The sequence below is a fragment of the Macrobrachium nipponense genome, chromosome 19, assembly GCF_015104395.2.
Source record: "Macrobrachium nipponense isolate FS-2020 chromosome 19, ASM1510439v2, whole genome shotgun sequence".
Taxonomy (NCBI): domain Eukaryota; kingdom Metazoa; phylum Arthropoda; class Malacostraca; order Decapoda; family Palaemonidae; genus Macrobrachium; species Macrobrachium nipponense.
This window is the reverse complement of record NC_061088.1, coordinates 23989338-24015881: the sequence shown is the minus strand read 5'-3', so window position 1 is coordinate 24015881 and position 26544 is coordinate 23989338. Positions and strand designations below refer to the sequence as shown.

General features: G+C 47.2%; 1 protein-coding gene across 3 annotated transcripts in view; it reads right to left on the bottom strand.

The window, feature by feature from the left end:
- The window catches only part of LOC135215251 (U6 snRNA-associated Sm-like protein LSm2), a 91329-nt gene that overhangs the window by 17078 nt on the left and 47707 nt on the right, over positions 1–26544 (bottom strand). The window contains exon 2 of one of the 3 annotated variants that reach the window (XM_064249782.1): positions 9815–9939. The exons of the other annotated variants lie outside the window; for them this stretch is intronic. Within the exon in view, the coding sequence (XP_064105852.1) occupies positions 9815–9847 (33 nt within the window). The 5' untranslated portion in view covers positions 9848–9939. The remainder of the gene's footprint in view (positions 1–9814; positions 9940–26544) is intronic. 3 annotated transcript variants of the gene reach the window in all.

Here is a 26544-nt window from a genome sequence, read left to right as displayed (position 1 = left end):
ACGCTACGAAACTTTCTCAACACTTGTCCCAGGATTTTGAAAGGGGGGAAAGCGTACACGTCCACATGAGACCAGTCTAGCAGGAAGGCGTCGACCACGAGAGCTCTTGGGTCTTCCACCACTGAACAAAAGACTTCCAGCCTTTTGGAAAGGAATGTGGCGAACAGATCTACGTGAGGAGTGCCCCAAAGATCCCAAAGACTCTGACACACCTCTGAATGAAGAGTCCATTCTGTGTGAAGGACCTGGCTTCTACTGCTCAGTCTGTCCGCCCTGATGTTTCTCGTACCCTGAACAAATCTTGTCAGGAGGGAGATGTTTCTCTGTGGAGGCCCAAATTAGCAGATCTCTTGCTATCTCGTAAAGAGACACGGAGTGCGTTCCTCCTTGCTTCCGAATGTAGGACAGGGCTGTAGTGTTGTCCACATTCACTTGGACCACACTGTTCGTCACAAAGGGTTCGAAGAACTTTAGCGCCAAGTGAACTGCTAGAAGTTTCTTTGCAATTTATGTGCCAGGACACCTGTGCTGCCTTCCAGGTGCCTGACACTTCTCTCGGTCCTAGTGTTGCTCCCCAACCCTTCTCCGATGCGTCTGAATACAACACTCGGCTTGGGTTCGGAACTTCCAGAGAAATTCCCTTGTTCTCTTTTAGAGGGGACAACACCATTGCAGGTGTGGTTTCATCTCCATTGGAAGGAGAAAACTGTCGGAGAGAAAGTCCCGTCCTTCCAGTTCCAAGATCTCCTTAGGAAAAACTGAAGAGGACGAAGATGTAAGTCTTCCTAGAGGGAAAGAATACTAGTTCGAAGCGCGGAAAAGGGTGCCTAGGAAAACGGCGCGCTTAACCATTCCCTCGCCGTAGTCCGTTCTTTCCCTAAGAAGAGAGAGACTTTTTCCAAGCCTCTCACGATTCTCTCTTGCGAAGGAAATACTCGAAAACCCCGAGAATCCATCTGAATCCCCAGATAGACCAAGTTCTGTCTGGGAATCAGCTGTGACTTCTAGAGGTTCACGAGTAGTCCCAACGCCTTTATCAGGTCTAGGGTCAAAGAAAGGTCCTCCAAACACTGTCTCTCTGTTCTGGCCCTGATGAGCCAATCGTCCAGATATAGAGAGATGTTGACGCCTTTGAGGTGAAGAAACCTCGCCACATTCTTCATCAGGTTTGTGAAGACCTGAGGAGCTGTGGACAGGCCGAAACACAAGGCCCTGAACTGAAAGATCCTTCCCCCCGTCATGAAACGGAGGTACTTCTTCAACGAAGGGTGAATCGGGACATGAAAATAGGCGTCCTGGAGATCCAGCGACACCATCCAATCTCCTTGACGCAAAGCCGCCAGGACTGAGGCCGAAGTCTCCATAGAGAACTTCTCCTTTAGAACGAACTTGTTCAGAGCGCTGACATCTAGTACTGGTCTCCAGCCCCCCGAGGCTTTCGCAACCAGGAAAAGCCAATTGTAAAACCCCGGAGAGTTTTGCTCTAGAACTAATTCTATAGCTCTTTTGTCCCACATTTGATTCACCATCAGACGAAGAGTATCCCTCAGTACAGGGTCCCTGTATCTGGCTGACAGTTCCCGCGGAATGGTCGTTAGGGGAGGACTGTCTTGGAAGGGGATAAGATATCCCTTCCTGATTATGGACATGGAAGAGGCGTCGAGATTTATGAGTGACCAGGCGTCTGCAAATTCGAGAAGCCTGGCACCCACTGGTGTTTGGAGGTTGTCTGTCTCACTTCCCTTTCTTAAAGGGACGGGAAGAAGCCTTACCTCTCCTCTCAGGACCTCTTCTCTTAGAGGTAGCTACTGGAGGGAGGGCCTCCATCCCGAAAGGGCTGAACCGTAGAAGTCTGGTCCCCCCCCCTTTCTTGTCAACCGAAACAAGTGGTCTCTTCTTCCTTGCAGTTTGCAGGAGAAGATCCTGTGTCGCCTTCTCAGTCAGTGATCGAGAAATGTCCTTCATACTGAGCAGGAAACAGGAAGTCAGACATGGGAGCGAAAACCAGGGCTGCTCTCTGTGAGGGAGAAACCGCCTTGGTTAGGAAGGAACTAAAAATACTCCTCTTCTTAAGGAGTACTGCTCCGAAAAGAGAGGAGATTTCTCCCGATCCGTCTTGTACTGCCTTGTCAATACAAGCAAGAATACTCAGAATGACTTCGGGGTCTAGACCTTCCGAGTCATGAGCCTTCTTAGACATCACCCCAAGGGACCAGTCTAGGAAATTAAACACTTCCAAAATATGGAAGAGTCCCTTGAGGAGATGATCCGTCTCCGAAATCGCCCAAGACACGCGAGCTCCATTCAAAGCGTGTCTCCTTGACGAGTCAACCAAGGTTGAAAAGTCCGCTTCGGCTGCCGCTGGGAGAGAAAGGCCCATGTTCTCCCCAGTTCGGTACCAGAAACCTCTCTTGCCAGAAAGTATGGCTGGAGGCATACAGAAGGTGGTTCTGCCCAGATCCTTCTTAGACAACATCCATTTGTCTAAGGACTGAAGCGCTCTCTTCATAGAGATCGTAGGTCTCATCTTCAAGACCGACGAAGACTTAGGTACAACCGCACTCGAAAACAGTGATCGAGGCGAAGGAGGAGCCGCAGGAGTTAAAGAATCTCCGTATTCCTGCAAAAGAAGGTCAGTCAGAACTTTATAGTTAGAGACTCCTTCTCTACCGTCACCCTCTTCTTCCGAATCTCCTTCTACACCTTGTGGAGAATCGGCCTGAAAAACGAGAGGATCTTCATCCCGTTCTCTCTCTACTGGTGACAAGCTCCTACTAGGAGAGGGACTCATAGAGTGAACAGACTCTCTCTCAAGTCTAAAAGAAGTCTCGCGTCTGCTTGACTTCTCACGCCTGGAAAGCTCCTCGCGCTTGGCTGGCGCCTCGCGCTTGTCTGGCGCCTCGCGCTTGTCTGGCGCCTCGCGCTTGTCTTGTGCCTCGCGCTTGGCTGGCGCTTCTCGCTTGGCTGGAGCTTGTTGCCTGGCTGGCATCTCGCGTTGTCTGGCGCCTCACGCAAAGTTGACTCCTCGCGCCTGGCTGGCGTCTCGCGCTTGGCTGAATCCTCGCGCCTGGCTGGCGCCTCGCGCTTGGCTGAATCCTCGCGCCTAACTGGCGCCTCGCGCCTGGCTGGCGCCTCACGCCTGAGCGTATCCTGATCTAGGAAGCAACTCTCTCGGATAGATCCTGAACGCTTGTACGACTCTTCGCGCCTGGAGACGTCCCATGTCTGGAGACGCTCACGTCTGCCGGTGAAGAAGACGAGACTTCTTTAATAAGGAAGTCTAGCGTCCTTCTTGCGAGGGGGATCCCTCGAAAGAACTCCAACCAAAGAGGCTATCTGCTCTTGAACTGCAAGCAATATCCTCTTGGAAGCCACACCAGCGTCCTCTTCAATAGAAGAAGCAGGAGAACTCGAAGGAGTGCGATCCTCAAATACTGTTCTAGGAGGCGTCGAAACCAGCTTAGCCTTCTTGATAGAAGAAGGAGCTTCCTCTCCCGAGAAGCGTTCCGGGCTCGAGTCGAACGCGCGCTCTTTCCAATGCCTTTCAGTGGCCTAGAAAGATCCGAGTCCTTCCACCTCGTTTAGGTGAAGGAGAAACCGGACGACGAGAAACAATCTCGTAGGACGCTCTATTAGAGCGGTCCTGAGCAGACTGTAACGAAACAGAACCTGCTGAAGGGATGCCTGACCGTTGAGTTGGGGATTCCCCACAACCTCCGTACGACTTTCGACTTTCCTACTCCTCTGGGTATGTGAGTTTGGAAGAGGTCTAGGCCTGGGAGCATCGCAGGGACGGTCAGACGCCCCCTCCACAACACTGGGAACACTCACTTCACTTAGTAATTCACAATCACTAGCCTTACCTTGCATGGCCGCCATCTTTGTCTTCATTTTACGAAGAGTAGCTTCAGATTGGCGATTTCAGAAGCCGAATCCGAATGCAAAGCCTGTGAGGATTCAGATACATAGGGAGAATCATATTCATTAATAAAAGGAGAGTTAGACTCAGAAAAAGGCTCAATAGGCCTTGTACTCACACTCTTTTGTGCAGCCCGTCTAATTCTATCCCTCTCTAACTTCTTCAAGTAAGAAGTTAGAGTCTTCCATTCATTAGCATTCAACTTTTCACACTCAATACAGGTGTTAGCCAAAGAACAGTCAAACCCCCTACATTTACGACATACAGTGTGAGGATCAACCGAAGCCTTCGGTATCCTCACCTTGCAGCCTACATTCACACACACTCTCACACTAACACTTGAATCAGACATTCTATTAGAAAAATCAAAAGCAAGTCCAAATCCAGTCCACAGTGCGAATGCCAAAACAACGATCCAGTACGTCACCAAGAAATCCAATATAGATGATCAATAAAGTCTTGAAAAGCGAATTCCAGTCAGGAGGTAGTAACAACAATGTTGATACCACCGGCGACAGAGAAAATATGATAGAAAACGGGAATGGTTCCTAGTCCTGCGCCGCCCAGGGCAGGCAGGTAGATCACCTGACCTACCTGTAGCGAGTGGCGCGAAATTTGAATTTCTGTCGGGGACGACGGAGTCTTAGCTAAGTATATATCTGCCAGGTAAGTTCATTGTATGAAAATTGCTTTTCTTAGATGACTTTATTAATTTCACCAACAATCCTTTACCTAATTCTTCAATGCCACAGACATTTATTTTCCACATTGGCAATGCTTTTTGTACACTTTATAGGTGTGATCTTGTGCAAAATGATATTGTTAAGATACAATAAAGTTTTGTACATACTTACCTGGCAGATATATACTTAGCTATAGACTCCATCGTCCCCGACAGAAATTTGAATTTCGCGGCACACGCTGCAGGTAGGTCAGGTGATCTACCGCCCTGCCGCTGGGTGGCAGGAATAGGAACGATTACCGTTCTAGAACCAGATTTTCTCTTCCACCTGTCTCCTGAGGGGAGGCTGGGTGGGCCATCAATCGTATATATCTGCGAGGTAAGTATGTACAAAACTTTATTGTATCTTAACAATATCATTTTTGTACATGGAACTTACCCAGCAGATATATACTTAGCTGATTGACACCCTTGGTGGTAAAGGGAAAAGACACTATTTACTGAATAGACAGGTAAACAACATACGTTGTAGGTAATAAATAAATAAAACCTTGGTTCCTACTTGATCAGGCGGAAGACTCCATGGCTAATGCCTAGGAATCTGCTTCGCCTCAAGAGCCTCAGCGAGGATGTGACCTATGGCTAAGAGTTTCTTGTGGGTCTGTCGATGGGGTCTTATCCATTTACTCGACAGAGCCTTATACATGACAATATGCCTATGCCTAGTGGCATAATTAAGGAGCACAACACCGATCCCGATCACCTGATCCTAACACGAGGGTTAGTGCTTAAGTTGAAAAGAGTTATCTACAAACTCCTTTCAAACAACCCAAAGAAAAAACACGACGTTAAATAAAATTTAACTCACTAGTTAAGGATCAGTATCTGCTCCCTATCCCAGCAATGTAATCCGCAGACCACGTATCAACCAAGAGAGAAGGATCCCTCGAAGGTTATCTTGGACATCCTTCGGATAATGGGAAGTCAACACAGAGTTGCATCTCCCTATGTGACAGCTAATATGTCCTTGACATATTGTTAGGGAAAGAACAAGAATTCGGAAAAGCTCGCACTTCATGCGCTTTTAATTCTCAGCTGTTTGAAGGAATCATCAATGCACTTATCAAGTGCTTAGGAGATCACAATGTCTCAAAGAAGGCCAGGGCGTTCTTTGATATAGATCTCTTCTGGGTGAAGCCTGGAGCCTGGCTGCGCTTCGTGCCCTGGCAGGCACCTAAGCGCCTGTCTAGCGCCTCGCCGCCTGGCTGGAGCCTTGCGCCTGAATGGCGCCTAGAGCCTGGCTGGAGCCTCGCGCCTGGATGGCGCCTCGCGCCTGGCTGGCGCCTCGCGCCTGGCTGTGCCTGATAGGCTCCTCCTTCCTGGCTAGCGCCTCGCTCCTGGCTGGAGCGTTGCGTCTGGCTGGCGCCTTGCGCCTGGAAGGCACCTGGAGCCTGGCAAAAGACTTCATGATTACTGTCTATGAGTCTGCATGCCTTAAGAGTTTCAGCGAGGTAGGGACCTATGACTGACCAAACCCTTCTGGATCATGTCAATGGGGGCTAGCCCGCTTACACGACAGAGCCTTCTCGGATCGTACCAATGGGGGCTGACCCACTTACATGGCAGAGCCTTACCTGTATCATATCAATGGGGACTAGCCCTCTTACATGACAGAGCTTTAGGTTTCTCTTTACTGGAAGGAGCCTTGCGCCTGGATGGATCCTCAATCCTGACTGGAGCCTAGCCTTGAAGGAGCCTGGCACCTGGATGGCGCCTGGCTGGCTTCTAGAGCCTGGCTGGCTCCTAGAGCCTGGCTGGCGCCTCGCGCCTGGCTTGGCTCCTCCACACTTGCTGGAGCTTCAAGCTTGGAAGAGTCTCTAGGCTGTCTGGCGATGTCCACATCGGACACTCTTATATCTGTCCGATTTGTTCGCCTCTGGCGCCAGGTTGGAGGCCCGCTCCTTCTCGTATCCGACCATGACAGAGTTCCTTGGAACTGTCCGCCTCTGGCGTTTTTTCGCCTGTATTGGCATTTGGCGCCTGGCTGGCGCTACATTGTCCGAGAGTCCTGAACAACCACATAGTTTATCAGGAGACTGGAGAAGGGTGGAAGAAATTCTTCCCCTTTGAGCTTTTGGCCCCTGGCAAGGGGAGGTGATTTAGACAGCTACACCAGTAGACGACAGGATATCTAACAAAACGAGAGAGAAGAGTCTTCCTCCGAGGAGGATCCTTCGTGAACACTTCTTTTGCTAACGAGATCTCTTCTTACATGTTGATGAGGTTCCTCGTTGCAGAATCTTCCCTATCCTTGCCCGAAGGAAGGGAAGGAGTCTGGAAGTCGAAGGAGACTCTGAGCTGAATTGGGCGGAACCCTGATTTCTAGCTCTTATGTATCCTTCTGAATACCTTCTGGGAAGCATTTTGAGCCCTCATCGCACCCCGAAGACTCTGTAGGCAAACGTTTTAAACCCCACATCTTCTTCTGTAGATGAAAATGTAAGTACCCTGCCTGGGCAACGAAACTTCTATCTGAAAGCGTTGCGTCAGGAATAGAGGGATTTAGTTTCTTTTGCCAGACATACTATGCTGGCAAGAACCCATTGCCGAGTCTCCATTGATCTGATGCGAGATTCCAATGCACAAAAAAAAAAAAAAAAAAAAAATCACTTGTCTTCTTGGTCGTTTAGGGCTAAGAGAAACAAAGAATTCCTTCATAAACTTCCTCAAAGAAGTTTGATGAGGAGCAGTTCCATTTGTCGGAACACGAAATCTGTGGCCAAAAAAACAAAAGATCCCACATTTCGGTATCGGTATCGTATAAGATCCCGAAGATCTTAATCCTCTGTTATCTCTAATTCTACTTGTAGAGACAGAGTATAGCCTTTTACTGCATTCTTTGATAGCAGATATATACATAGGTGATTCTTCCCTCTGAAAGTGAAGAAAAAACCTCGCTATGTGGTTCACAGAGGTATCGGAAAAGGACAGTTTCCTCATTCCATCTAGCACGATCTGCAGCAATTCTATGTCTTAGTCATGACTATTGTCATTTACCTTGAAAAAACCTCTCATTCATGTCCACTTCTGGTCAGTCTGCACGCGGACGGACTCAGAGTGGAGAGGTTTTTAGGTCTATTTATAATAGATTCTGATAGAATATCCAGATACTCTTGGAAAAGCCTTACGAAACATGCTGTGAAAAAAAAAAAAATCAATATTTCCCTTATTGCAAAATATATGAGTGTCTACCGAAAAATTCGGTAGTTTCACGTAATATATTCTTCGAAATTTCGAAGCCAAATTCATTAAAAAGCTAATAAAAGCATATGCCAAACCAAAGACCCAGTACTTCCCTGCAAAAGACAGCCCAGAAGGTCGATGGCGATGAAAAAACGAAAATCAAGTCAGGAGGTAACAACAACGTATGTTGACACTACCGCGACAGAGAAAATCTGGTTCTAGAACGGTAATCGCTCCTATTCCTGCCACCCAGCGGCAGGGGCGGTAGATCACCTGACCTACCTGCAGCGTGTGCCGCGAAATTCGAATTTCTGTCGGGGACGACGGAGTCTATAGCTAAGTATATATCTGCTGGGTAAGTTCCATGTACAAAAACATGGAATGATACAAAGAGGTGGCTTTTCAACACATTGATCACAAAAATAGGTTGTTTGCTTTCTCTTACATTCTCCTTTACCTTTCATCATGCAATTCTTTGGCAAGATAGAGCATACAATACATTGGGGTTTGTGGTTTTTGTCAACATATTGTGCTGGGAAATGCCTTTCAGTTAATCTAGATTCCATAGGATTTGAATATCTACCCCTTCCTTGAGTTTTGCTCCTCTTATACCCTTCTAATAAAGTGTTAATAATTTTTTCCCTGAATTTTTTCCTATCAAGCTTAGCAGTGGGATTTTGAATATTGTAGCATATGTTTGAGTTCACTAATGCTGCTTCAACTATGAAGTGCCAAATGGGTTGGTACCATTTCTGGCTCTTTCTTTTGTAAGGATATGTTGAGCAAAGTTGATCAAACTTATCAACTCCCCCCATATACTTATTATATTCTACATGAACACAAGGCCTGTCAATTTCTCTGTCACCCTTCTTTGAATGAATTTTCACCTGGTATGTACCTACTGTCCCAAAACTAGAGAGTAAATTAACCCTGGTTGTGCCTTGCCAAGAACAAACAAGCATTTTACCATCATTTCTCACCCATGTTACTGGTAAAGCTCCCTTTTTAACTGTTATTTGTTTCATATCAGCTGGCAAACCCTTCCTATTTATATTAACTGTTCCACAAGCTAAAGTTTTTTTCTGAAGTAGTTTGTCAAAAAGGGGCACACTGTTATAAAAACTGTCCATGTAAATAATATGACCTTTGTTTTCATAACCTTCTAACAAAGACAGAACAATGTGCTTACCTAACCCTTCTGATGGCTGACACGCAGAGTTCTCCCTAGTATATACATTAAATTTGATCAGGTAACCAGTATGTGCATCTGTCATTGACCATACCTTTATTCCCCATTTAGTTGAAGGCTTTGATGGTAAATACTGTTTGAAAAATAGCCTACCTTTAAATCTTATCATTCTTTCACCAATACTGATTTCCTTATTGCTAATGTAGTACTTCCCATATAAATCTTTTACAATGTCTAAAATTTGGCCTAATCTTGGAAAGCCTATCACTCACATCTTTCTGATCATTATCACTAAAATGAATAGCTGATCTAATCAACAAATATTTATCCCTAGAAAACACTTCTCTAAATCCAGGAGTATCAAACAAAAAGCTATTTTCACTAAAGTAACTCTCAATTGTGGGTTTATGAAGTATACCCATAGCTATTTCAACAGCAACAAAAGCTTTTATATCATCAGCAGTTACATCTGACCATTGGTGGTATCTTGATCCTTTTGGTAAAGGTTGTTTTGTGGCTATCATAGATTTAAAATATTTATTAGTTTCTTTTGCAACATGTTCATAAATGTTTTCGGGAAAAAATCTTGTAAAACAGTCGTACGGATTTAAATTTTCAAAATTAATTACTCTATGAGAGGCTGAGTCATCAAAAGCATTATCTAATTGAGTGGGATTAATGTTGTCAGAATTAATTTGATTCCAATGCAATGAGTTTGCTACATTCGCTGTGGTTGATGAACATGTTGCTGGGATGTCTTCATCTATATCTTCATCAGTACCATCATCATAATCATCATCTGATGTAGGTTCATCAATATCTGACCCTAATTCTGAGTCAGATCCAAATAGAATATCATCAATTTCCTCTAAAGATAGTTGACAAGAAGTGGAGGCCATCTCATACCTATAACAGCAAAGAAAAAAAAAATTATTATGGTTAGGCTACTCCAAGAGTTTAAGAGAAAAATTAGAGGGACAAAGTCAGCTGACTAATTAAAACAAAGAAAATCACAGCATTTTCCCCAATAGTATATTAAATATTGTAATTTACTATTAAATGTGAGGTTTAGTCTATTGAAAAAGAAAACTAATCACAAATTTCATCATATATATCGTAAAAATAGGACGGGACCAATAGACAGCCAAGGCAGCTAGCCTACACGACAGCTGACGAATGTAAACAAAACTGGTTTAGGAAACAAAGCGTCTTTCTCTAAATGTGCTAGTCATTTGACTATTATTCATTTAATTAGGTAAATATATTTATTAATATGTAGAAACATAATCTGTCACATTTTTAACTTCATTTCCAATTAAATACTTATATATTCGTGTAATTACCATGGCAACAATTCAGATCCTAATGTTAACAAATTCTCACTTTCGCTAGGGGAACTTTGGCTAGCATGATATGACGATAATTCTATAATATTGATTTATATAGCAAAATACATAAACTGCTATTGAAATATATTATATATCAAATTTTCCTGTTGACATAATGTAAAAATGACTGAAACTTACCAAGATCAGTGAATGACAGAGAAGTATGAAGAACACTTCAGAGGGTGAGTAGTTCATAAAACCAGCAACAGAACAGATGGCAGTATGTAGTAGAAGCAAAATATGTCGTCTGAAAGAGGCGCTTGGCAAAAATTTTCTTACGCAATGCGGAAAAAAATTGTTCTCCACAGCAAGGGCTCGGGAGTCTATGGAAACTATAGCCATTCTCCACAGTGAAGGTGTTAAGTTTTCAACACCATTCACTCAAAAACTGATATTATGAGAATTGGATATTCTGACATCCTTTTCCTTTCTAAGTGTTTGGTTAACCCATTACAACCGAACCATTAATGTAAAAGGTAACCCATGTTGGAAACCACACCTTAAGGCACAGGATAGGTAAGGCAGAACCCTGCAATCAAAATGACAATTTGTCCAAAATTGCATTTTTCCTAACTATACAAACCTGAGGTCCTTTTACAATAGGAAGGTACTAGCGGCAGCTGGATAGGTCGTAAGCTTTCGAACAAGGGGTTCGGTAGTTAACTGCTTGTCCGACAGGCGCGCGCGCGCGACTGGGAGTAAACAAATCACTTTTGCTTTTGGCCCAAGCAAAAACTGCAGAGTGAGGGGTGGCATGAGGTGGGGCTATGTGTAAAAGGACCTCAGGTTTGTATAGTTAGGAAAAATGCAATTTTGGACAAATTGTCATTTGTTCCGACACGGCATACAAACCTTCGGTCCTTTTACAATAGGAAGACTCACTTCTTGGTGGGTGGAATCTGAGTCTTTTGTGAACAGACTGGTGTTCGCCCAACCTTGGAAGCCTCCCTGGTCGTAAGAGCGAGGGAGGGATCCAAGCCTCTGTCCGATTGATCGGGGTGTGCACCGCAGGATCAATGGTCAGACCTCTGGACGATACTAAGAGAGAGGCAAGCGTATCTCTTCGTACCAGCAATGTAAGAACTTGTTCCTGTACAGGAGCAAATATAAAGTCATGGGTTTGACTCTTGTAGGCATCCACTTCCCCCCCCTTGTAGGAGGAAGTGGTGGATATTCTGCTCCTATCCCTAGTGAAAGGGATAGGATGGGGCTCTGTCATATAGCTCACTGCATCTCGTCCTCATCCAGCGTAGTGACGACCGTGGCCCTCTGCCCACAGGTAGAGGAGGAGGAAAAGACGGGAAGAGGGAGCCAGTCACTCACTCATTCACACATCCATCCACACAGTCACACCAGGACTCGATGCTGTTTCAGCCTGCGAGGGTCTGGGTTTGCTACACAACTTGTTGAGCAGCCACCACGGGTCCCAAGGAAAAGGTATCCAAGGACCTGTGGGCAATATCCCGAAGGTAGAAGGACGTAAAGGTAGTCTGGTTAGAACCAGACCCCTGCCTTCAGGACCTGCGCCACGGAGAAGTTCTTACGAAACGCCAACGAGGGGCCAATACTTCTGACTTCGTGAGCTCTCGGACGGGACGTACGGATGTCGTCACTACCATCAGCCTCATACGCCCTCCTGATGACCTCACGCAGCCAGAATGAAAGAGTGTTCTTGGATACTTTCTTTCTTGGTTTACCCCGGTGCTAACGAAGAGGCGTCGACACTCAGGCCCTGAGGTGTCGAGTTCTCTTCAGATAGCGTCGTAGCGCCCTCACAGGACAAAGCAGCATCTCATCCGCATCATTATCGGTGAAGTCCATTAGGGAGGGAATCGTGAATGACTCGAACCTGTCGTCAGGGATCGACGGTTTCTGAGTCTTCGCAACGAAGTTCGGGACGAAATCGAGCGTCACAGATCCCCATCCCCTGGAGTGTCGTACATCATAGGAAAGACCATGAAGTTCCCCTACTCTCTTCGCCGATGCCAGGGCCAGCAAGAAGAGGGTCTTGAGGGTCAGATCCCTGTCTGACGACTCTCGGAGTGGCTCGAACGGCGTTCGAGTCAAACTCCTAAGGACGAGAGTCACATCCCACGCAGGGGGCCTGAGTTCCCTGGGTGGGCAAGACCTTTCGAAGCTCCTCATGAGCAAGGAGATCTCGAACGAGTTCGAGATGTCCAATCCCCTCAGTTTCAGGACGAGCGCCAAGGCGGCTCTGTATCCTTTGACTGTGGGGACTGAGAGGAGCTTCTCTCGGCGAAGAAAAACGAGGAAATCCGCTACCTGCTGAAGAGTGGCTCTGAGAGGAGATAGACCCCGTCTACAACACCAACCACAGAAGACGGCCCACTTCCCCTGGTACACAGCTGCAGAGGACTGACGGACGCTTCCAGCCATCTCTGTTGCTGCGCTACGAGAAAAGCCTCTCGTTCGCAGAGATGGTGGATAACAGCCAGCCGTGAAGACGTAGGGGACTGGACTGCTCGGTGGTACCGGCTCGAGTTGTGGCGGGCTCAGAAGGTTGTGCCAAGGGGGAATCTCTATCGGTTCCCTGCGAGAAGAGCCAGCAGGTCCGGATACCAAATGGCCTGTGGCCATTTGGGAGCCCCACCAGGATCATCCTGAGATTCGGGGTGACCAGTGCTCGACTGATCACCTTGCGAATCAGGCTGAACTGGGGGAAAGGCATAGGCGAAGAGGTTGTCCCACGGGTGTTGAAGAGCGTCCTCTGCAGCTGCCCATGGGTCCGGCACGGCCGAGAAGAACACCTGGAGCTTCCTGTTGTGCCGGGTGGCGAACAGATCCACGACTGGTCGCCCCCATAGGTCGAAGAGCCGTTTCCACCACGTCCTGGTGTAAGACCGACCATTCGGTCCCTATCACCTGATCCCGACGGCTGAGCGTGTCTTGCTACTACATTCCTCTTCCCTGGAATGTAGCGTGCCGACAGCTCTATTGAGTGTGCCTCGGCCCACTCGTGCACCTGCCGAGTCAACTGGACAACGGGAGAGACACTAGGCCCCCCTGTTTGTTGACGTAGCCACTACGTGGTGTTGTCGCACATCAACACCACTGAGTGTCCCACCAAGCGGTCCTGGAACTCTTGGAGAGCGAGGAACGCTGCCTTGAGTTCCAGTACATTGATGTGAGGTGCTTGTCCGTTCTCGTCCCACAATCCTGAAGTCAGCAACTCCTCCAGGTGTGCGCCCCATCCCTCGGTCGATGCGTCTGAGAACAGCTGCATGTCCGGGGGGGAGTGCGCAGAGGCACTCCTCTTAAGAGGTTCCTGTCGTCCAGCCACCAGGCTAGATCCTGCTCACCTCCGGTGTCAGTGACACTGGAAAGCTTGGGGGATCCGTCGCCTGCGACCGAACTCTCCATTAGCCTCCACTGAAGAGACCGCAGGTGAAGACGCCCGTGAGGGACTAACTTCTCGAGTGACGACAGGTGTCCGATCACGACTTGGCCACCGCTGAGCTACCTGCTCCTGCCGAGAAAGGAATGGTGGCTGCCTCCCTGAATCTGCTGATTCCGCGAGTCCTGCGGGGAAGACTCGCCCTGCTACCGTTGTCGATCAGCTACCCAGGTACTTCTCCTCGTGCTTGGGCTCGAGATGGACTTTTTTCGAAGTTCACAACGATCCCCAGATCGCGACAGAACTCGAGCAGTCGATCCCTGTCCTGTAGCAACTGCGAGCGGGAGCTCGCCAGGACTAACCAATCGTCGAGATACCTCATCAGACGTATCCCGTGCGAATGGGCCCAAGCAGACACCAGAGTGAACACTCGCGTGAACACCTGTGGGGCGGTTGAGAGACCGAAGCAAAGTGCCCTGAATTGGTACACCGTCCCGTCGAGGATGAAGCGGAGGTACTTTCTGGAGGACTGATGAATGGGTATTTGGAAATACGCATCCTTCAAGTCCACCGAAAGCATGAAATCGTTCTCCCTGATGGAGTCGAGCACTGAGCGGTGCCGTCTCCATCGTGAACCGGGTCTGGCGAACAAACCGGTTCAGGGGAGAGAGATCTATCACCGGGCGCCAGCCTCCCGTAGACTTTTCCACCAGGAAGAGTCGGCTGTAAAAGCCCGGTGACTGATCCGTGACGATTTCTACAGCTCTCTTGCTCAGCATGTCTTGATCTCCTGTCTCAGTGCTACGTCCTTCGATGACCCTGGAACGTACGACTGCTGTTGGACCGGGTTGGAGGTGAGGGGTGGCCGAGATTCGAAGGGTAATAGATATCCGTCCCGAAGGACATCTACAATCCAGGTCTCGGCGCCGTAGCGCTGCCAAGTTGCCCAATGGCTGGCCAGGCACCCCCCCACTTCCGGCAGCAGGTGAGGGGGAACGCCGTCCCTAGCGTTTCCCCCCTTTCTTCGACTTCTTCCCAGAGCCTCCACGGGAGGAGGAGGGCTGGTTACGGCTCCCCTTGTTAGAAGTCGAAGAAGACAGAGTCTTTCCCCGGGGCTTCGACGCAGCTACCGTCTTGGCCACCGAGGAAGCGCTAGCCGAGCTCTTAGACTTGGCCGCAGTCCGAGGCTGCCCAGAAGCCTTCGAGACTGCCTGGTGTACCAGACGGTCACTGTCGTCAGTGCGCCGTCTGTCCACCGCAGCGTCCACCATCTCTCCTGGAAAGAGAGACGTGGAACTCCGTAAAGGTCCGTTGCGAAGTCCCAACGCCGCTTTCACGCCCACCGGCCGGCCCTGGAAACCCGAGTAAGGACGGCGTCCCTTCGTCGAGAACCAGGTTGGCCACAGGTTCACCGTCTGGTGGGCAAGGAAGGAGATGGCTCTTCCTCCAGACTGGCAAAGTCTCCTAAAGGCCGAGTCATCTTCAGGAGAAATTCCCCCGGAGTTGGCTGCGACCTTAGATACTGTGAGGGACCACAGATCTAGCCAGGAGACGGCCTGGAAAGCTGCCATGGCGGTAGATTCCAGGCCCGAGTGCCTCTTGCTGCGAGAACCATAGGTTCTCGGCACAGGAGCTGCTGCAGAGACAACACCCTGGAGTCAGCCTGGCTAACCTGCCGGGTTCCGCCTGTTTTGGGTCGGCATCTGGGTCTTCAGATGGCACGTAAAACCGCCGCTGTCGCAGCAGAGGAGGTGGGAAGCAGCTTGCTCGACCTGCTAGCCTTGAGCGAACCGTCTTGTCCGGAAACAAGCGATTCAACCTGGTCCAGCACTGAGTCTGCAAGCTCGGAACGCGGCAAACCCACCGTCGGTCTGGGTTCCCTCTTCGGGCCCCAAAGAACGACTCGAGCCGGGACGTGGGCTCGGATGGTGGGAGCGGCAATCCTCCCCGCCCCCCAGGTCGTTGTGCTGACGAATCAGCGCAAAATAACCTCGCAAAGTTCCTCTGGATCTCAGGAGTGACTGCGTCCTGCGGAGTCGGACCATCCAGTCCCTCAAACAGGAGCATCTCCCGAGACCCTCCTCCCTCAAGGGGAGGAACAGCGACACCCCTCTCGGTCTCCTCCAACCACTTGTGCGTACGACCTGGCTGGTCCGAGAACCGTGCCTGGTACGTACGACGACGTGGTGGGATCCTGAGGGCGCACCCCTCACGATCACTCCTCAATACCTCGCCCCTCCCGGTGTAACCGAAGGAGGTTGAAGGTATGGAGAGGCAGACCTGACGCTCCCTCCTCGCTCGCTGGCAGAACCAGCGGGCTTGGTTAAGACTGCAGGCGATCGTCAACCCGCGGTGGCGATCGAGCTGCAGACCTAGTCGAGCCATCTCGACTGTGGAGAACGGCTGGACCGAGAACAGCGGCCCCGGTCTCGTGTGTCAGAAGAGCTGGTGTCTGGTCGCCGTACCCGATCGCTCTCTGTGCGAGTGACGGTCAGGCGACCGGCGAGCTCTACTGTCACGGTGAGACCGGTGCGTGTCCTCACGGCGCGTCAGTTCGCTGGTACCAGCCGTGGCTGGTGCCGGCGAACGGGGGGACCTCTTCCCAGCCTCAGCCCGTGGCCGGTCATGGACCGTCACGTCCGCCCGGGTAGCCAGCTGCTCGCCACGAGAGCGAGAGCTGGTTCTGGTGAGAGTCGCGTGAGCGGCTTGTCACCAGTCTTCCGCTCCGTGCCGTGAACCTGACGCTGAGCGACTCAGAGGTCTGGTTCCTGGCTGCACGGTCGCTTAGGCGACCGTACCGTACACTCGGTACCTCTCGCGAACGAGAGGCCGAGACGGATCCTGCTGCCGTGGCCGAACCACTACCAGCAGGTGAGGAAGTGCGGTGTTAGCGGCACTCCTGGTCCCGTAGTCTTCTTCCTCGCGGCAACGAAGAGACGGGTCCTGCCCCGAAGGAGCAGGGTGACCAGCGGAAAGAAAACCCACCCCCCGTCTCACCAGAGCGAGACGGGCCCTTAGAAGTTCCCGAAGGAGACTTCTTAGGGGGGGGGGAGGCGACCTTCTTCTTCGGCGGGGGAGCCTTAGAAGAAGAAGGGGAAGAGGCGGCAGACGACGACGACGACGAAGAAGACGATGAAGACGACGACGACACCTTCCTCCTCTTCTTCTTCTTCTTCTTCGTCAACCTCCTCAGGACCGACGTCAGATCTGTCATCCAGAGCGGAGCCGGGGCTGCTGTTGCCGAAGCAACAGGGCCCGGACGCACCTGTCCGAACAGATCAGCATCGGGAGCAGCGGGGCCAGGAACAGGAACAACGTCAGCAGGTGCAGGCATCACAGGAACAGCAGTAGAGACGGCAGGGGCAGGTACAGGAACAGCAGCAGTAGTCATCAACGTCACGTCCGAGAACGGCGGCTGGGCAGGTACGGCAGGTACGGCAGGCTGTGCAGGCTGTCCAGTTGGACGGACCAGCGGCACAGACATCCTTGGTACCGGTGGGAGGTCCAGGGGCGAGCTCTTCGGGCACACGAAGTCGGTCGCGGCAGCACGGCAAACCCAGGTGGCGGCATCACACTCCCCCGTGATACGGCAACTGGCCCCTGCACCGATGTAGTAGGTGTTACAGAGACCGCGTGCGGGGTGTACACCAGGTGAGGAGGTGAAGCGTAGCCAGGTGTTGTGAGGGTCGTGGTGGGTGGTCGTAACCGTCGCATGAGTGGACCGCCACGGAGCCAGCGAGATGGTAGAGCAGCCCTGGACAACTCGGCACGCCCTGCAGCCCCAACGATGCCACACCTGTCCGAGGTCGTCCTTCGCGGCAACCGCACCTGAGGAAGTCAAAGTCGGGTGATTAGCAGGCTCCTCTACCCGCTCGCCCGAAGACGAACGGATAGAGGACCCAGAGTACAACTCGACGTCAGGGTATCTAGCGCCCTCCTCCACACTCGACAAGTCAGGTGAGGAGAAGGACCTAGAAACCCTCCCCGAAGGGGAAGGCGCCAAACGCGGAAGCTGAGCGGGTGGCAGGAAAGACGACGAAGTGTCCGTAACCAAAGGAGTCGCGGGAGAGCTTTCCGACGACTCCTTTGCAGGCCTTCGCTTCTTCCTGCCCTCATACAAAGTCCACTGCGCCTCCGACCAATTATTGCAAACTTCACATGGCTCGGCTCGGGTGCATTCGCGCCCCGACACCGAGCGCACAAAACATGTGGGTCAATTTCCGGCGAAATGAGCGGAACTTCCCGCATTTACGCCCTTCGATACCCGGGCATAGTCTCCGTGGGTAGGTAGCGAGGCGAGGATTCCATAATTGACCAAAATATCACAAATCAATGAAAAAAGAGGAATGATTGTACTTACAATGACTCTTTCATCCACAAACACAACCATATACTTAAGGAAAGCAAACGACGAGAAGCGGGCAGAGAGCGTCGAACACACAACGTCCACTCGCTGTGAGGCCGAAAAGCAAAAGTGATTTGTTTACCTCCCAGTCGCGCGTGCGCGCGCCTGTCGGACAAGCAGTTAACTACCGAACCCCTTGTTCGAAAGCTTACGACCTATCCAGCTGCCGCTAGTACCTTCCTATTGTAAAAGGACCGAAGGTTTGTATGCCGTGTCGGAACAAGTTCAACTATATCTAATGGGGGACACTGATTACTGTTATGAATGATTGTACCTGTAATGGGTTGACCATTGGGTTTCTGACAGGAATTTGTCAGATATAAAGAACAATCAGAAAAATTATTGCTTGATTCATCATTTCTAGAATGAATAGTCCGTGTACTATTCATTGTCTGAGCTGCCGAAGGCCTTGCTTGGGATAGATTTTTTTTACTTATAATGAAGTTCATCACAAAAATTGAGTTTTTACCAAAATCTCATGTAATTCTGATGAATATGAAATTTATTTATTGGAAAATTATTAATCCACCCATAAGACATCCTCCCTATATTCTAATAATGGGAAGAAAATCAGATATAAGTGAAAAACTGGGAGACTCCTAACCTCACCTCACCTAGGGTATTAGGTCCTTCCCTGGCCAAGGGGACAAATCTGACCTACAGACCCATAAAATAAAAAAATAATTCAACATAACCAATAACAGCATTAACCACTGCTCTCACTGGGAATTGATGATTTAGGGGAAATGAGCTCCTTAAGAATTTAAGGCAAATACTGCTCTCAAAACCATCCAATACATAAAACACTATAGGAAAATCACATTTTAGTGCTTATTTCAATTCTAAGCAGCCTGTAAATTTTCACTACTAAACCCTATATGTACCCCAAGTTACAATGAGCTCCTTTGCTTATGCTAAAATAGGTAAAACACAGAAAAAATAACTTTCATCAGCAATCTAAGTGTTCACTGCATCTTTGATATTTTCAAAATATAATTAAGTAACCTACCAATTTCCACCTGAACCCATAGCAAATACTAGTAAAGGTATTGTTGTAAAATTTTAGGTAGAGCTAAGTAAATACTCCGCATTGGATATTTCCTTCAAAATTGACTTTTTCTATAGCCTAGTATTTTGGTCGCTTATCAAGTATTTACAGTTTTTTGACGGTCGACTGTAATTAACCTTATAGTTTTTTGTTGGTCGTCTGTAATTAACCTGTAACAAACCAGAACTGATTATGTTTTTGTATACTGGCCATCCTGGAATGATATCATGCATGCAGGGGGGGTACTTGATAAAAAAAAATGGAGTTTTCTTCACCAAGAGGCAAAGCTCTCCGACTAAGTAACACAGCCAACTAGGTTAGGTTAGGTTACGATAGGTTAGTTTGGTTCTTTATATAATGCGTTCCCATAGCCAATCCCTTCTTGAACTTATGGCTCCCTGATGACTTTTGTATTCGTGGAACCGTTTCTTATGGTCTGTGCATAGTTGTTACTTAGAAATACCAAATTATAATATTCTAATGGGGCTGTACCACTGTACGTATATGCAACTGGGTAGTCTATCATTTACGTCATGGCAACTAGGCCTATAGGTCAGGTTAGGTTCTTCCCAGCCAGGTACAGGCCCAGCATCCAACATAAGGTTAGGATGGATCCCTGTATAAAGATCATGATTTATGGCACTAGAGTCAGGTTAGGAAGGTAGAGTATGGTAGGGTAGGACATGGCATTCTGGGAAGTAAATTTTGGTAGATATAAGTACAGGCAGTCCCCGGGTTACGACGGGGGTTCCGTTCTTGAGAAGCGTTGTAAGCCGGAACATCGTCAAAAATCCTAAGAAAACCTTACTTTTAATGCTTTGGGTGCATTGAAAACTATGTAAACTGCATTCTTATGGCATTTTTCATCAAAAAAACCTTCAAATATTGATTATTTTGCATTTTTGGTGTCATATTTCATCTCCCAGATGAGCGTTGTAGGCGTCGTAACCCTGGAAATAACGTCTATTGACAAGCGTCGTAACCTCGGAACGTCGTAAACCGACACCGTCGTAACCCGGGGACTGCCTGTAGACTATAATTGCTCCGCGTCGGTAGCCTCTTTCCTTGAAAACCGACTTCTAGGGGAAACAACCAAATGGACTAGCTGATCCAGTCTTGCCCCCTTGTTGATTCACCCTACGAAGAATTACTTTAACACGTCCTGACACCAGAGATGGGCACCAGTCATGAATCATCGTGGTGGGAGCAACACCTCGAGACCTCTACTCTCCTTTCAAAGTAAACAAAAGTACTTTTTCGGAGGGTGAATCAACAAACGGGTAAGACTGGATCAGCTAGTCCACTCGGTTGTTTCCCCTAAAGGGGGAAACACTGCAGTGAATCCATCGTCATCACATGGATCAGCCTTATTCACTCGATATTTAATTGGTGAAACAAAAATACAAATACATCTTTAAGAATACCATTCAAAAGATTGAAGTTTCGTCAACATAATGTGATATATGAAAGCGCCATATGAACTAAAATAGGCATGAGAGATCTTCGTAAAATATGTTTTCAAGGCAGTTTTTAAATCCAATATAGCATCCACCGACTGAGGTGCCATTAGTAACCGCAAAGGATCCAACATCTTTCCCAGCCTTCTCAGCACTCATTTGAACAATGTTAGTGTATATATGCAACGTTTATTGATCTTACTCAAGATTGCAGTTGTAATCAGCACAATAAAACAACATTTTGTTGCCTATATTAGTGAAAGTATGAAACTTCTTATTCCTGGGGTCATGGTTTGAACTGAAATTCATTTTTACCTTGTAATCGGTGGTTTTGTCCTTACTGCCATCACAACTGAAACTCCACAATGCTTATGTGATTGTAATTATACATGTTTTGGTCTTAATTCACTCCAAATTGCACTTGAACTACGTTGCAGTTCCTGGTTCCTAAGTGCTCACTCCACAAACACAGTTGCAGGCAGCACACGACTACACAGTTCATGAGGTGCAAAGCTTTATTCCCTTAATTGTTTACTTCACTCATTATTTAGTTTAACTTTCCTTTGTTACTTCAAAATGCTTATTAATTCATGTTTATTATCCATTTTTTTGCAACTAAATTAACCCCGAAAAATTACAGATATTTCTAAAGTAAATACGAGCAGACGACAGCAAGATGACTCATCGTTGCCAATTCAGTGGAGCTTCACACATACGCTGATGCATTTACAAACTGTTTCCATGAATTCTAGTTGTCATAGTAATGCAATAATGATAAAATTGCTCTAAAATGTATATACTACTATATTACAAATAGATATGCTAATTTCACTTATTTCCCCAGTTTTGTATAACTCTTATACCCAGTTTGGAGGGTAAACACACCAATTGGCAACACTGATAAACAATACAAGAGTGCGAAGAACGCCGTAGGTACTGTTCACAGCAAAACTGTTGATATTCGAGTCAGGAATCTAGTTACTTTTTCAACAACGAATATTTTCAAATCAATAATCACGAATATGTAAAAAATTTATGCAATTCAAGACCTTATAAGCTGTATAACATTTATTTAAATAATTATCTAGTGCACACTTCTTCTCCTTCTTCTACCAAAAGATCATAGTTTCCTTGGATACGCCTCAGTTGGTGTCATTGTTGACGACTATTGTGAAGAAAGTACCCCAGCACGTATGGGTACAAGTGGTGTGCAGATTTAGAACATGGAATGGAACATTTATTGACAAAAGCGACTTCGCAAACATCAAGATGGCATCAACTTCTAAATTGTTGGTGTTATAGGGGGAAACACCGCAGTGGATCCATCGTCATTGCGTGGATCAGCCTTATTCACTCGATATTTAATTGGTGAAACAAGAATACAATTACATCTTTAAGCATACCATTCAAAAGATTGCAGTTTCGTCAACATAATGTGATATACGAAAGCGCCATATGAACTAAAATAAGCATGTGAAGTCTTTGTAAAATATGTTTTCAAGGCAATTTTTAAATCCAATATGGCGTCCACCGACTAAGGTGCCATTAGTAATCGCAAAGGATCCAACATCTTTCCCAGCCTTCTCTGCACTCATTTGAACAATGTTAGTATATATATGTAACATTTATTGATCTTACTCAAGATTGCAGTTGTAATCAGCACAATAAAACAACATTTTGTTGCCTATATTAGTGAAAGTATGAAACTTCTTATTCCTGGGGTCATGGTTTACACTGAAATTCATATTTACCTTGTAATCAGTGATTTTATCCTTACTACCATCACAACTGAAAATCCAGTGCTTCTTTGATTCTAATTATACATGTTTTGGTCTTAATTCACTCCAAATTGTACTTGCACTATGTTGCGGTTCCTGGTTCGTAAGCACCCGCTCCACAAACACAGTTACAGGCAGCAAACGAGTACACGGTTTATGAGGTGCAAAGCTTTATTCCCTTATTGTTTATTTTACTAATTATTTAGCTTAACTTTACTTTGTTACTTTGAAATGTTTATTAAATTCATGTCTATTATCCCTTTTTTGCAATTAAATTAACCCCGAAAAATTACAGATATGTATTTCTGAAGTACAAAGAAGCTGACGACGGCAAAATGACTGATCATTGCCAATCTAGTGGAGCTTCACACATACGCCAATGCATTTACAAACTGTTTCCATGAATTCTAGTTGTCAAAGTACTGCAATAATGATAAAATTGCTCAAGTATGTATATATACTACAAATAGATATGCTAATTTCACTTATTTCCCCGGTTTTGTGTAAGGCTTATTCCCTTGTTTGGAGAGTAAACACATACCAATTGGCAACACTGATAAACAATAGAAGAGCGCGAACAATGCCGTAGGTACCATTCACAAGCAAAACTGTTGATATTTGAGTCTGGAATCTACAACATATTTACTTTTTCAACAACGAATATTTTCAAATTAATAATCATGAATATGTAAAAAGATTTATGCAATTCATGACCTTATATTACCGTTTAGGGTAGAACATCACAGCAGGCCAAGCAGGCCACCTACCATCAATGCAAGCCACCCTCCGAAAATGACAATTTGTCGAAAATTGCATTTTTCCTAACTATACAAACCTGAGGTCCTTTAACAATAGGAAGGTAACTAGCGGCAGCTGGGACGGTCGTAAGCTTCGAACAAGGGGAGGGGGAGAACGGTAGTTAACTGCTGTCCGATCGTGCGCGCGCCCGCGCGCCCGAGAGGTGAAGAATCACTTTTGCTTTGTTTAGGCCCATGCAAAAAGTTGCAGAGTGAGGGGTGGCATGAGGTGGGACTATATGTAAAGGACCTCAGGTTTGTATAGTTAGGAAAAAATGCAATTTCGACAAATGTGTCATTTGTTCCGATACGTAATACAAACCCTCGGTCCTTTAACAATAGGAAGACTCACTTCTTGGTGGGAGGAATCTGAGTCTTTTTGGTGAACAGACTGGTGTTCGTCCAACCCTGGAGTGCCTCCCTGGTCGTAAGAGCAAGGGAGGGATTCCAAACCTCTGTCCGATTGATCGGGGGTGTGCACCGCAGGATCAATGGTTCATACCTCTGGGCCAAGTACTAAGAGAGAGGCAAGCGTATCTCTTCGTACCAGCAAGCAAGAACTTGTTCCTGTTTGCAAGAGACAATCATAAAATGATGGGTTTTGTCTCAATTTGGCATCCACTTCCTCCCCCTTGTTGGAGGAAGTTGGTGGATATTTACTCCATCTCCCTACTGAAAGGGATAGGATGGTGCTCTATTGAGTAGCTCACCTGCATCTCGTCATTACCCAGCATGGTGACGACCGTGTCCCTCTACCCAAAGGTAGAGGGAAGAAAAAAGATGGGAAGAGGAGCAGTCACACTCTCATTCCTCATCCATTCTTACGGTCACACCAGGACTCGATGCTTGTTCAGCCTGCGAGGGTTCTGGGTTTAACTACACAACGTGTTGAGCAACACCACGGTTCCCAAGGAAAAAGATCCAAGGAAAACTGTTTGGGCAATATCCTGAAGGTAGAAGGAGGTGCATGCGGTCCTGGTTGGGACCAGGCGGCCCTGCCTTCATTACCTGCGCCACGGAGAAGTTCTTGCGGAACGCGAGAGAATGATGAAGAGGCGTCCACACTCATCCTGGGTGTCGAGTTTCTTCAGACAGCTCCGTCGCACCTTCACAGGACAAAGCAGCATAGCCTCACGTATCGGAGGCGGTGACGTCCATTAGGGAGGGTATTGTGAAGGAACTCGAACCAATCGTCAGTTACCGAAGGGTTCTGAGTCTTCGCTACGAAGATCGGTACGAAATCGAGCGTCACAAATCCCCATCCCTTTGTGCTTGGACTTCTCAAGAGAAGTCATGCAGTTACCTAAGACGAAAAGAAGGGAATAGTCGTATGACCTATCCCTCTTCTCGATTTTGGTTTGGTTATGTACAGTACTCATACTGACAAGCTATTAAGACGAAGTAATGATTGCTCTGGAACAAACCGAACTAAGTCCACAGCATAGTTCGTAACTGACTCGGGCGCTCTGACAGCTGCCGACTGACTGGTTCGGAATCAGTAGAGGCAAGTTGTCCAAGCATCCGGGTAAGTCACGTGACCTTCGCCCATTTAAAGAGTTATGCTGAGAGACCAAACAAAATAAAATATTTGTTAGTCACCGATGCCGGACGGCGCGGCGATGATTCTCTTAATGCATAAGCTCAAAAGGCGAAAGTCAATTGCCTTCAAAAGACCGAGGTCCTGATGGCAAGAAAAATCTCATAGACGTTGAATCTCAGCTTCATGGAGAAACAACACTATGTGGACGTTGAAGACGAAGGTAGGCAATGAATGCAACCTACGCTCTTCCAGCTGAATCGAGAAGGAAGGAATCTCAAGATTCTAAACCTGTGCTTCTACAAATGACTGACTAAAACGCTAACCGCCATTTCATTGCTGTCCGTTGTGCAATGAAAGCGGGGCGTTCTTCAGTAATGAAACACAGGGGAGAGCCGCTTGAAGAAACTGCTTTCTCATGGGCTGAACGTTTGGAAGTAGAGCTGGCAGGTGTGGGAGTAGGCGATGTCTTTCAATACATCTGCTAATCCGGGGTGAACAATGAACAATTGTACACCTCCGAATACAAGATATTTTGAGGACAAACTCAGATTCCGCAAAAATCATTCGCATTATCGGGATACGATGCAGCAAGAGACTATTACAGAATTCTGTTACCGTGCGGTAAACAGAAAGATGAGAGTCGAATAGATATCTCTGTTTAAAATTCTCGCAATACCGAAGACGATGAATACTAGCGTTTCTCAGCAGTAGATGGTCATTCATGTATGCGAGAATCCCCCGTTAATCAGAGACTTAAGTCCGTGATTGTTGGGCAGAGATACGGTTGTTATTCAATCAAAGCAGGTGAGAAAGACATAAACAACCGTCTATCTCAAAGCGGCAGCTGATACTGAAATGCCTCGGGCAATTCAATACGCAGTAGCTGTCGCTGACTCGTCATCCTGAGTTGCCAAGTAATCCTTTCCACTAAGGCAATGCGTTCGGCTAGAACCACCGAGCATAAAAAGATATGACTCGAGCAATTATATTTAAGCGAAACGAATTTCGGTAAATATAAAAGCTTAAATGGTGTTGTTGTGACAACACCATAAGTATATAAAATTGAAACTGGAAACTCCTGGGAGGTTGCAAGGCAACCCGGGTTGCAGTTCAATTAGAATACTTTTCGTCTAAGTCGCAATCCGTAGAATAACCAGGATATGCGCCTACCCTCGGACCATTCAACTGCTAAGCAGAATCATGTCGCGAGGTTAATATACGTAGTATATTTGTAGGATTCTGAACAACGATCTCCATCCTAAATTCTTTCCTTCAAGAAAACAAAATAAGGATTGGAGATCGACCACCTTCGTTCTCTATTAAAGAGAGTGAAGGAGAAGTCTTCCTCGAAGGAAAGCTTCAATGGGTGAACAGAATACTAAGACGATAGTTCAGCCAAACTGGATATTCCCGTCCGTTCTTCTCTATTCCAGGTTGGTCGCCTACTGTGAGATAGTCTTCTTTCAGCAGCAGTCTTCTTCCTAATGCTAGAAATTCCAGGAATTCGAGCATAGGCGAGGTTCCCGCATTATCGTGTAACAATCGAGGGATTCTAGTCTCGCTCACTTTGGACCGTGGTCTCGCCTAAGTGTTTGGAGATCGTAAGAAACTCTAACCCTATGAATGCGCTAGAAATTCCGTAGAATTCTAAGCAGTCTGCGAAACCCCCACCGAATTCGTCAAACGATATCGGCTGGTGGTCCTCTCGATTCCCGTAGAAATCGAGAATGGGGCAGGATCCCT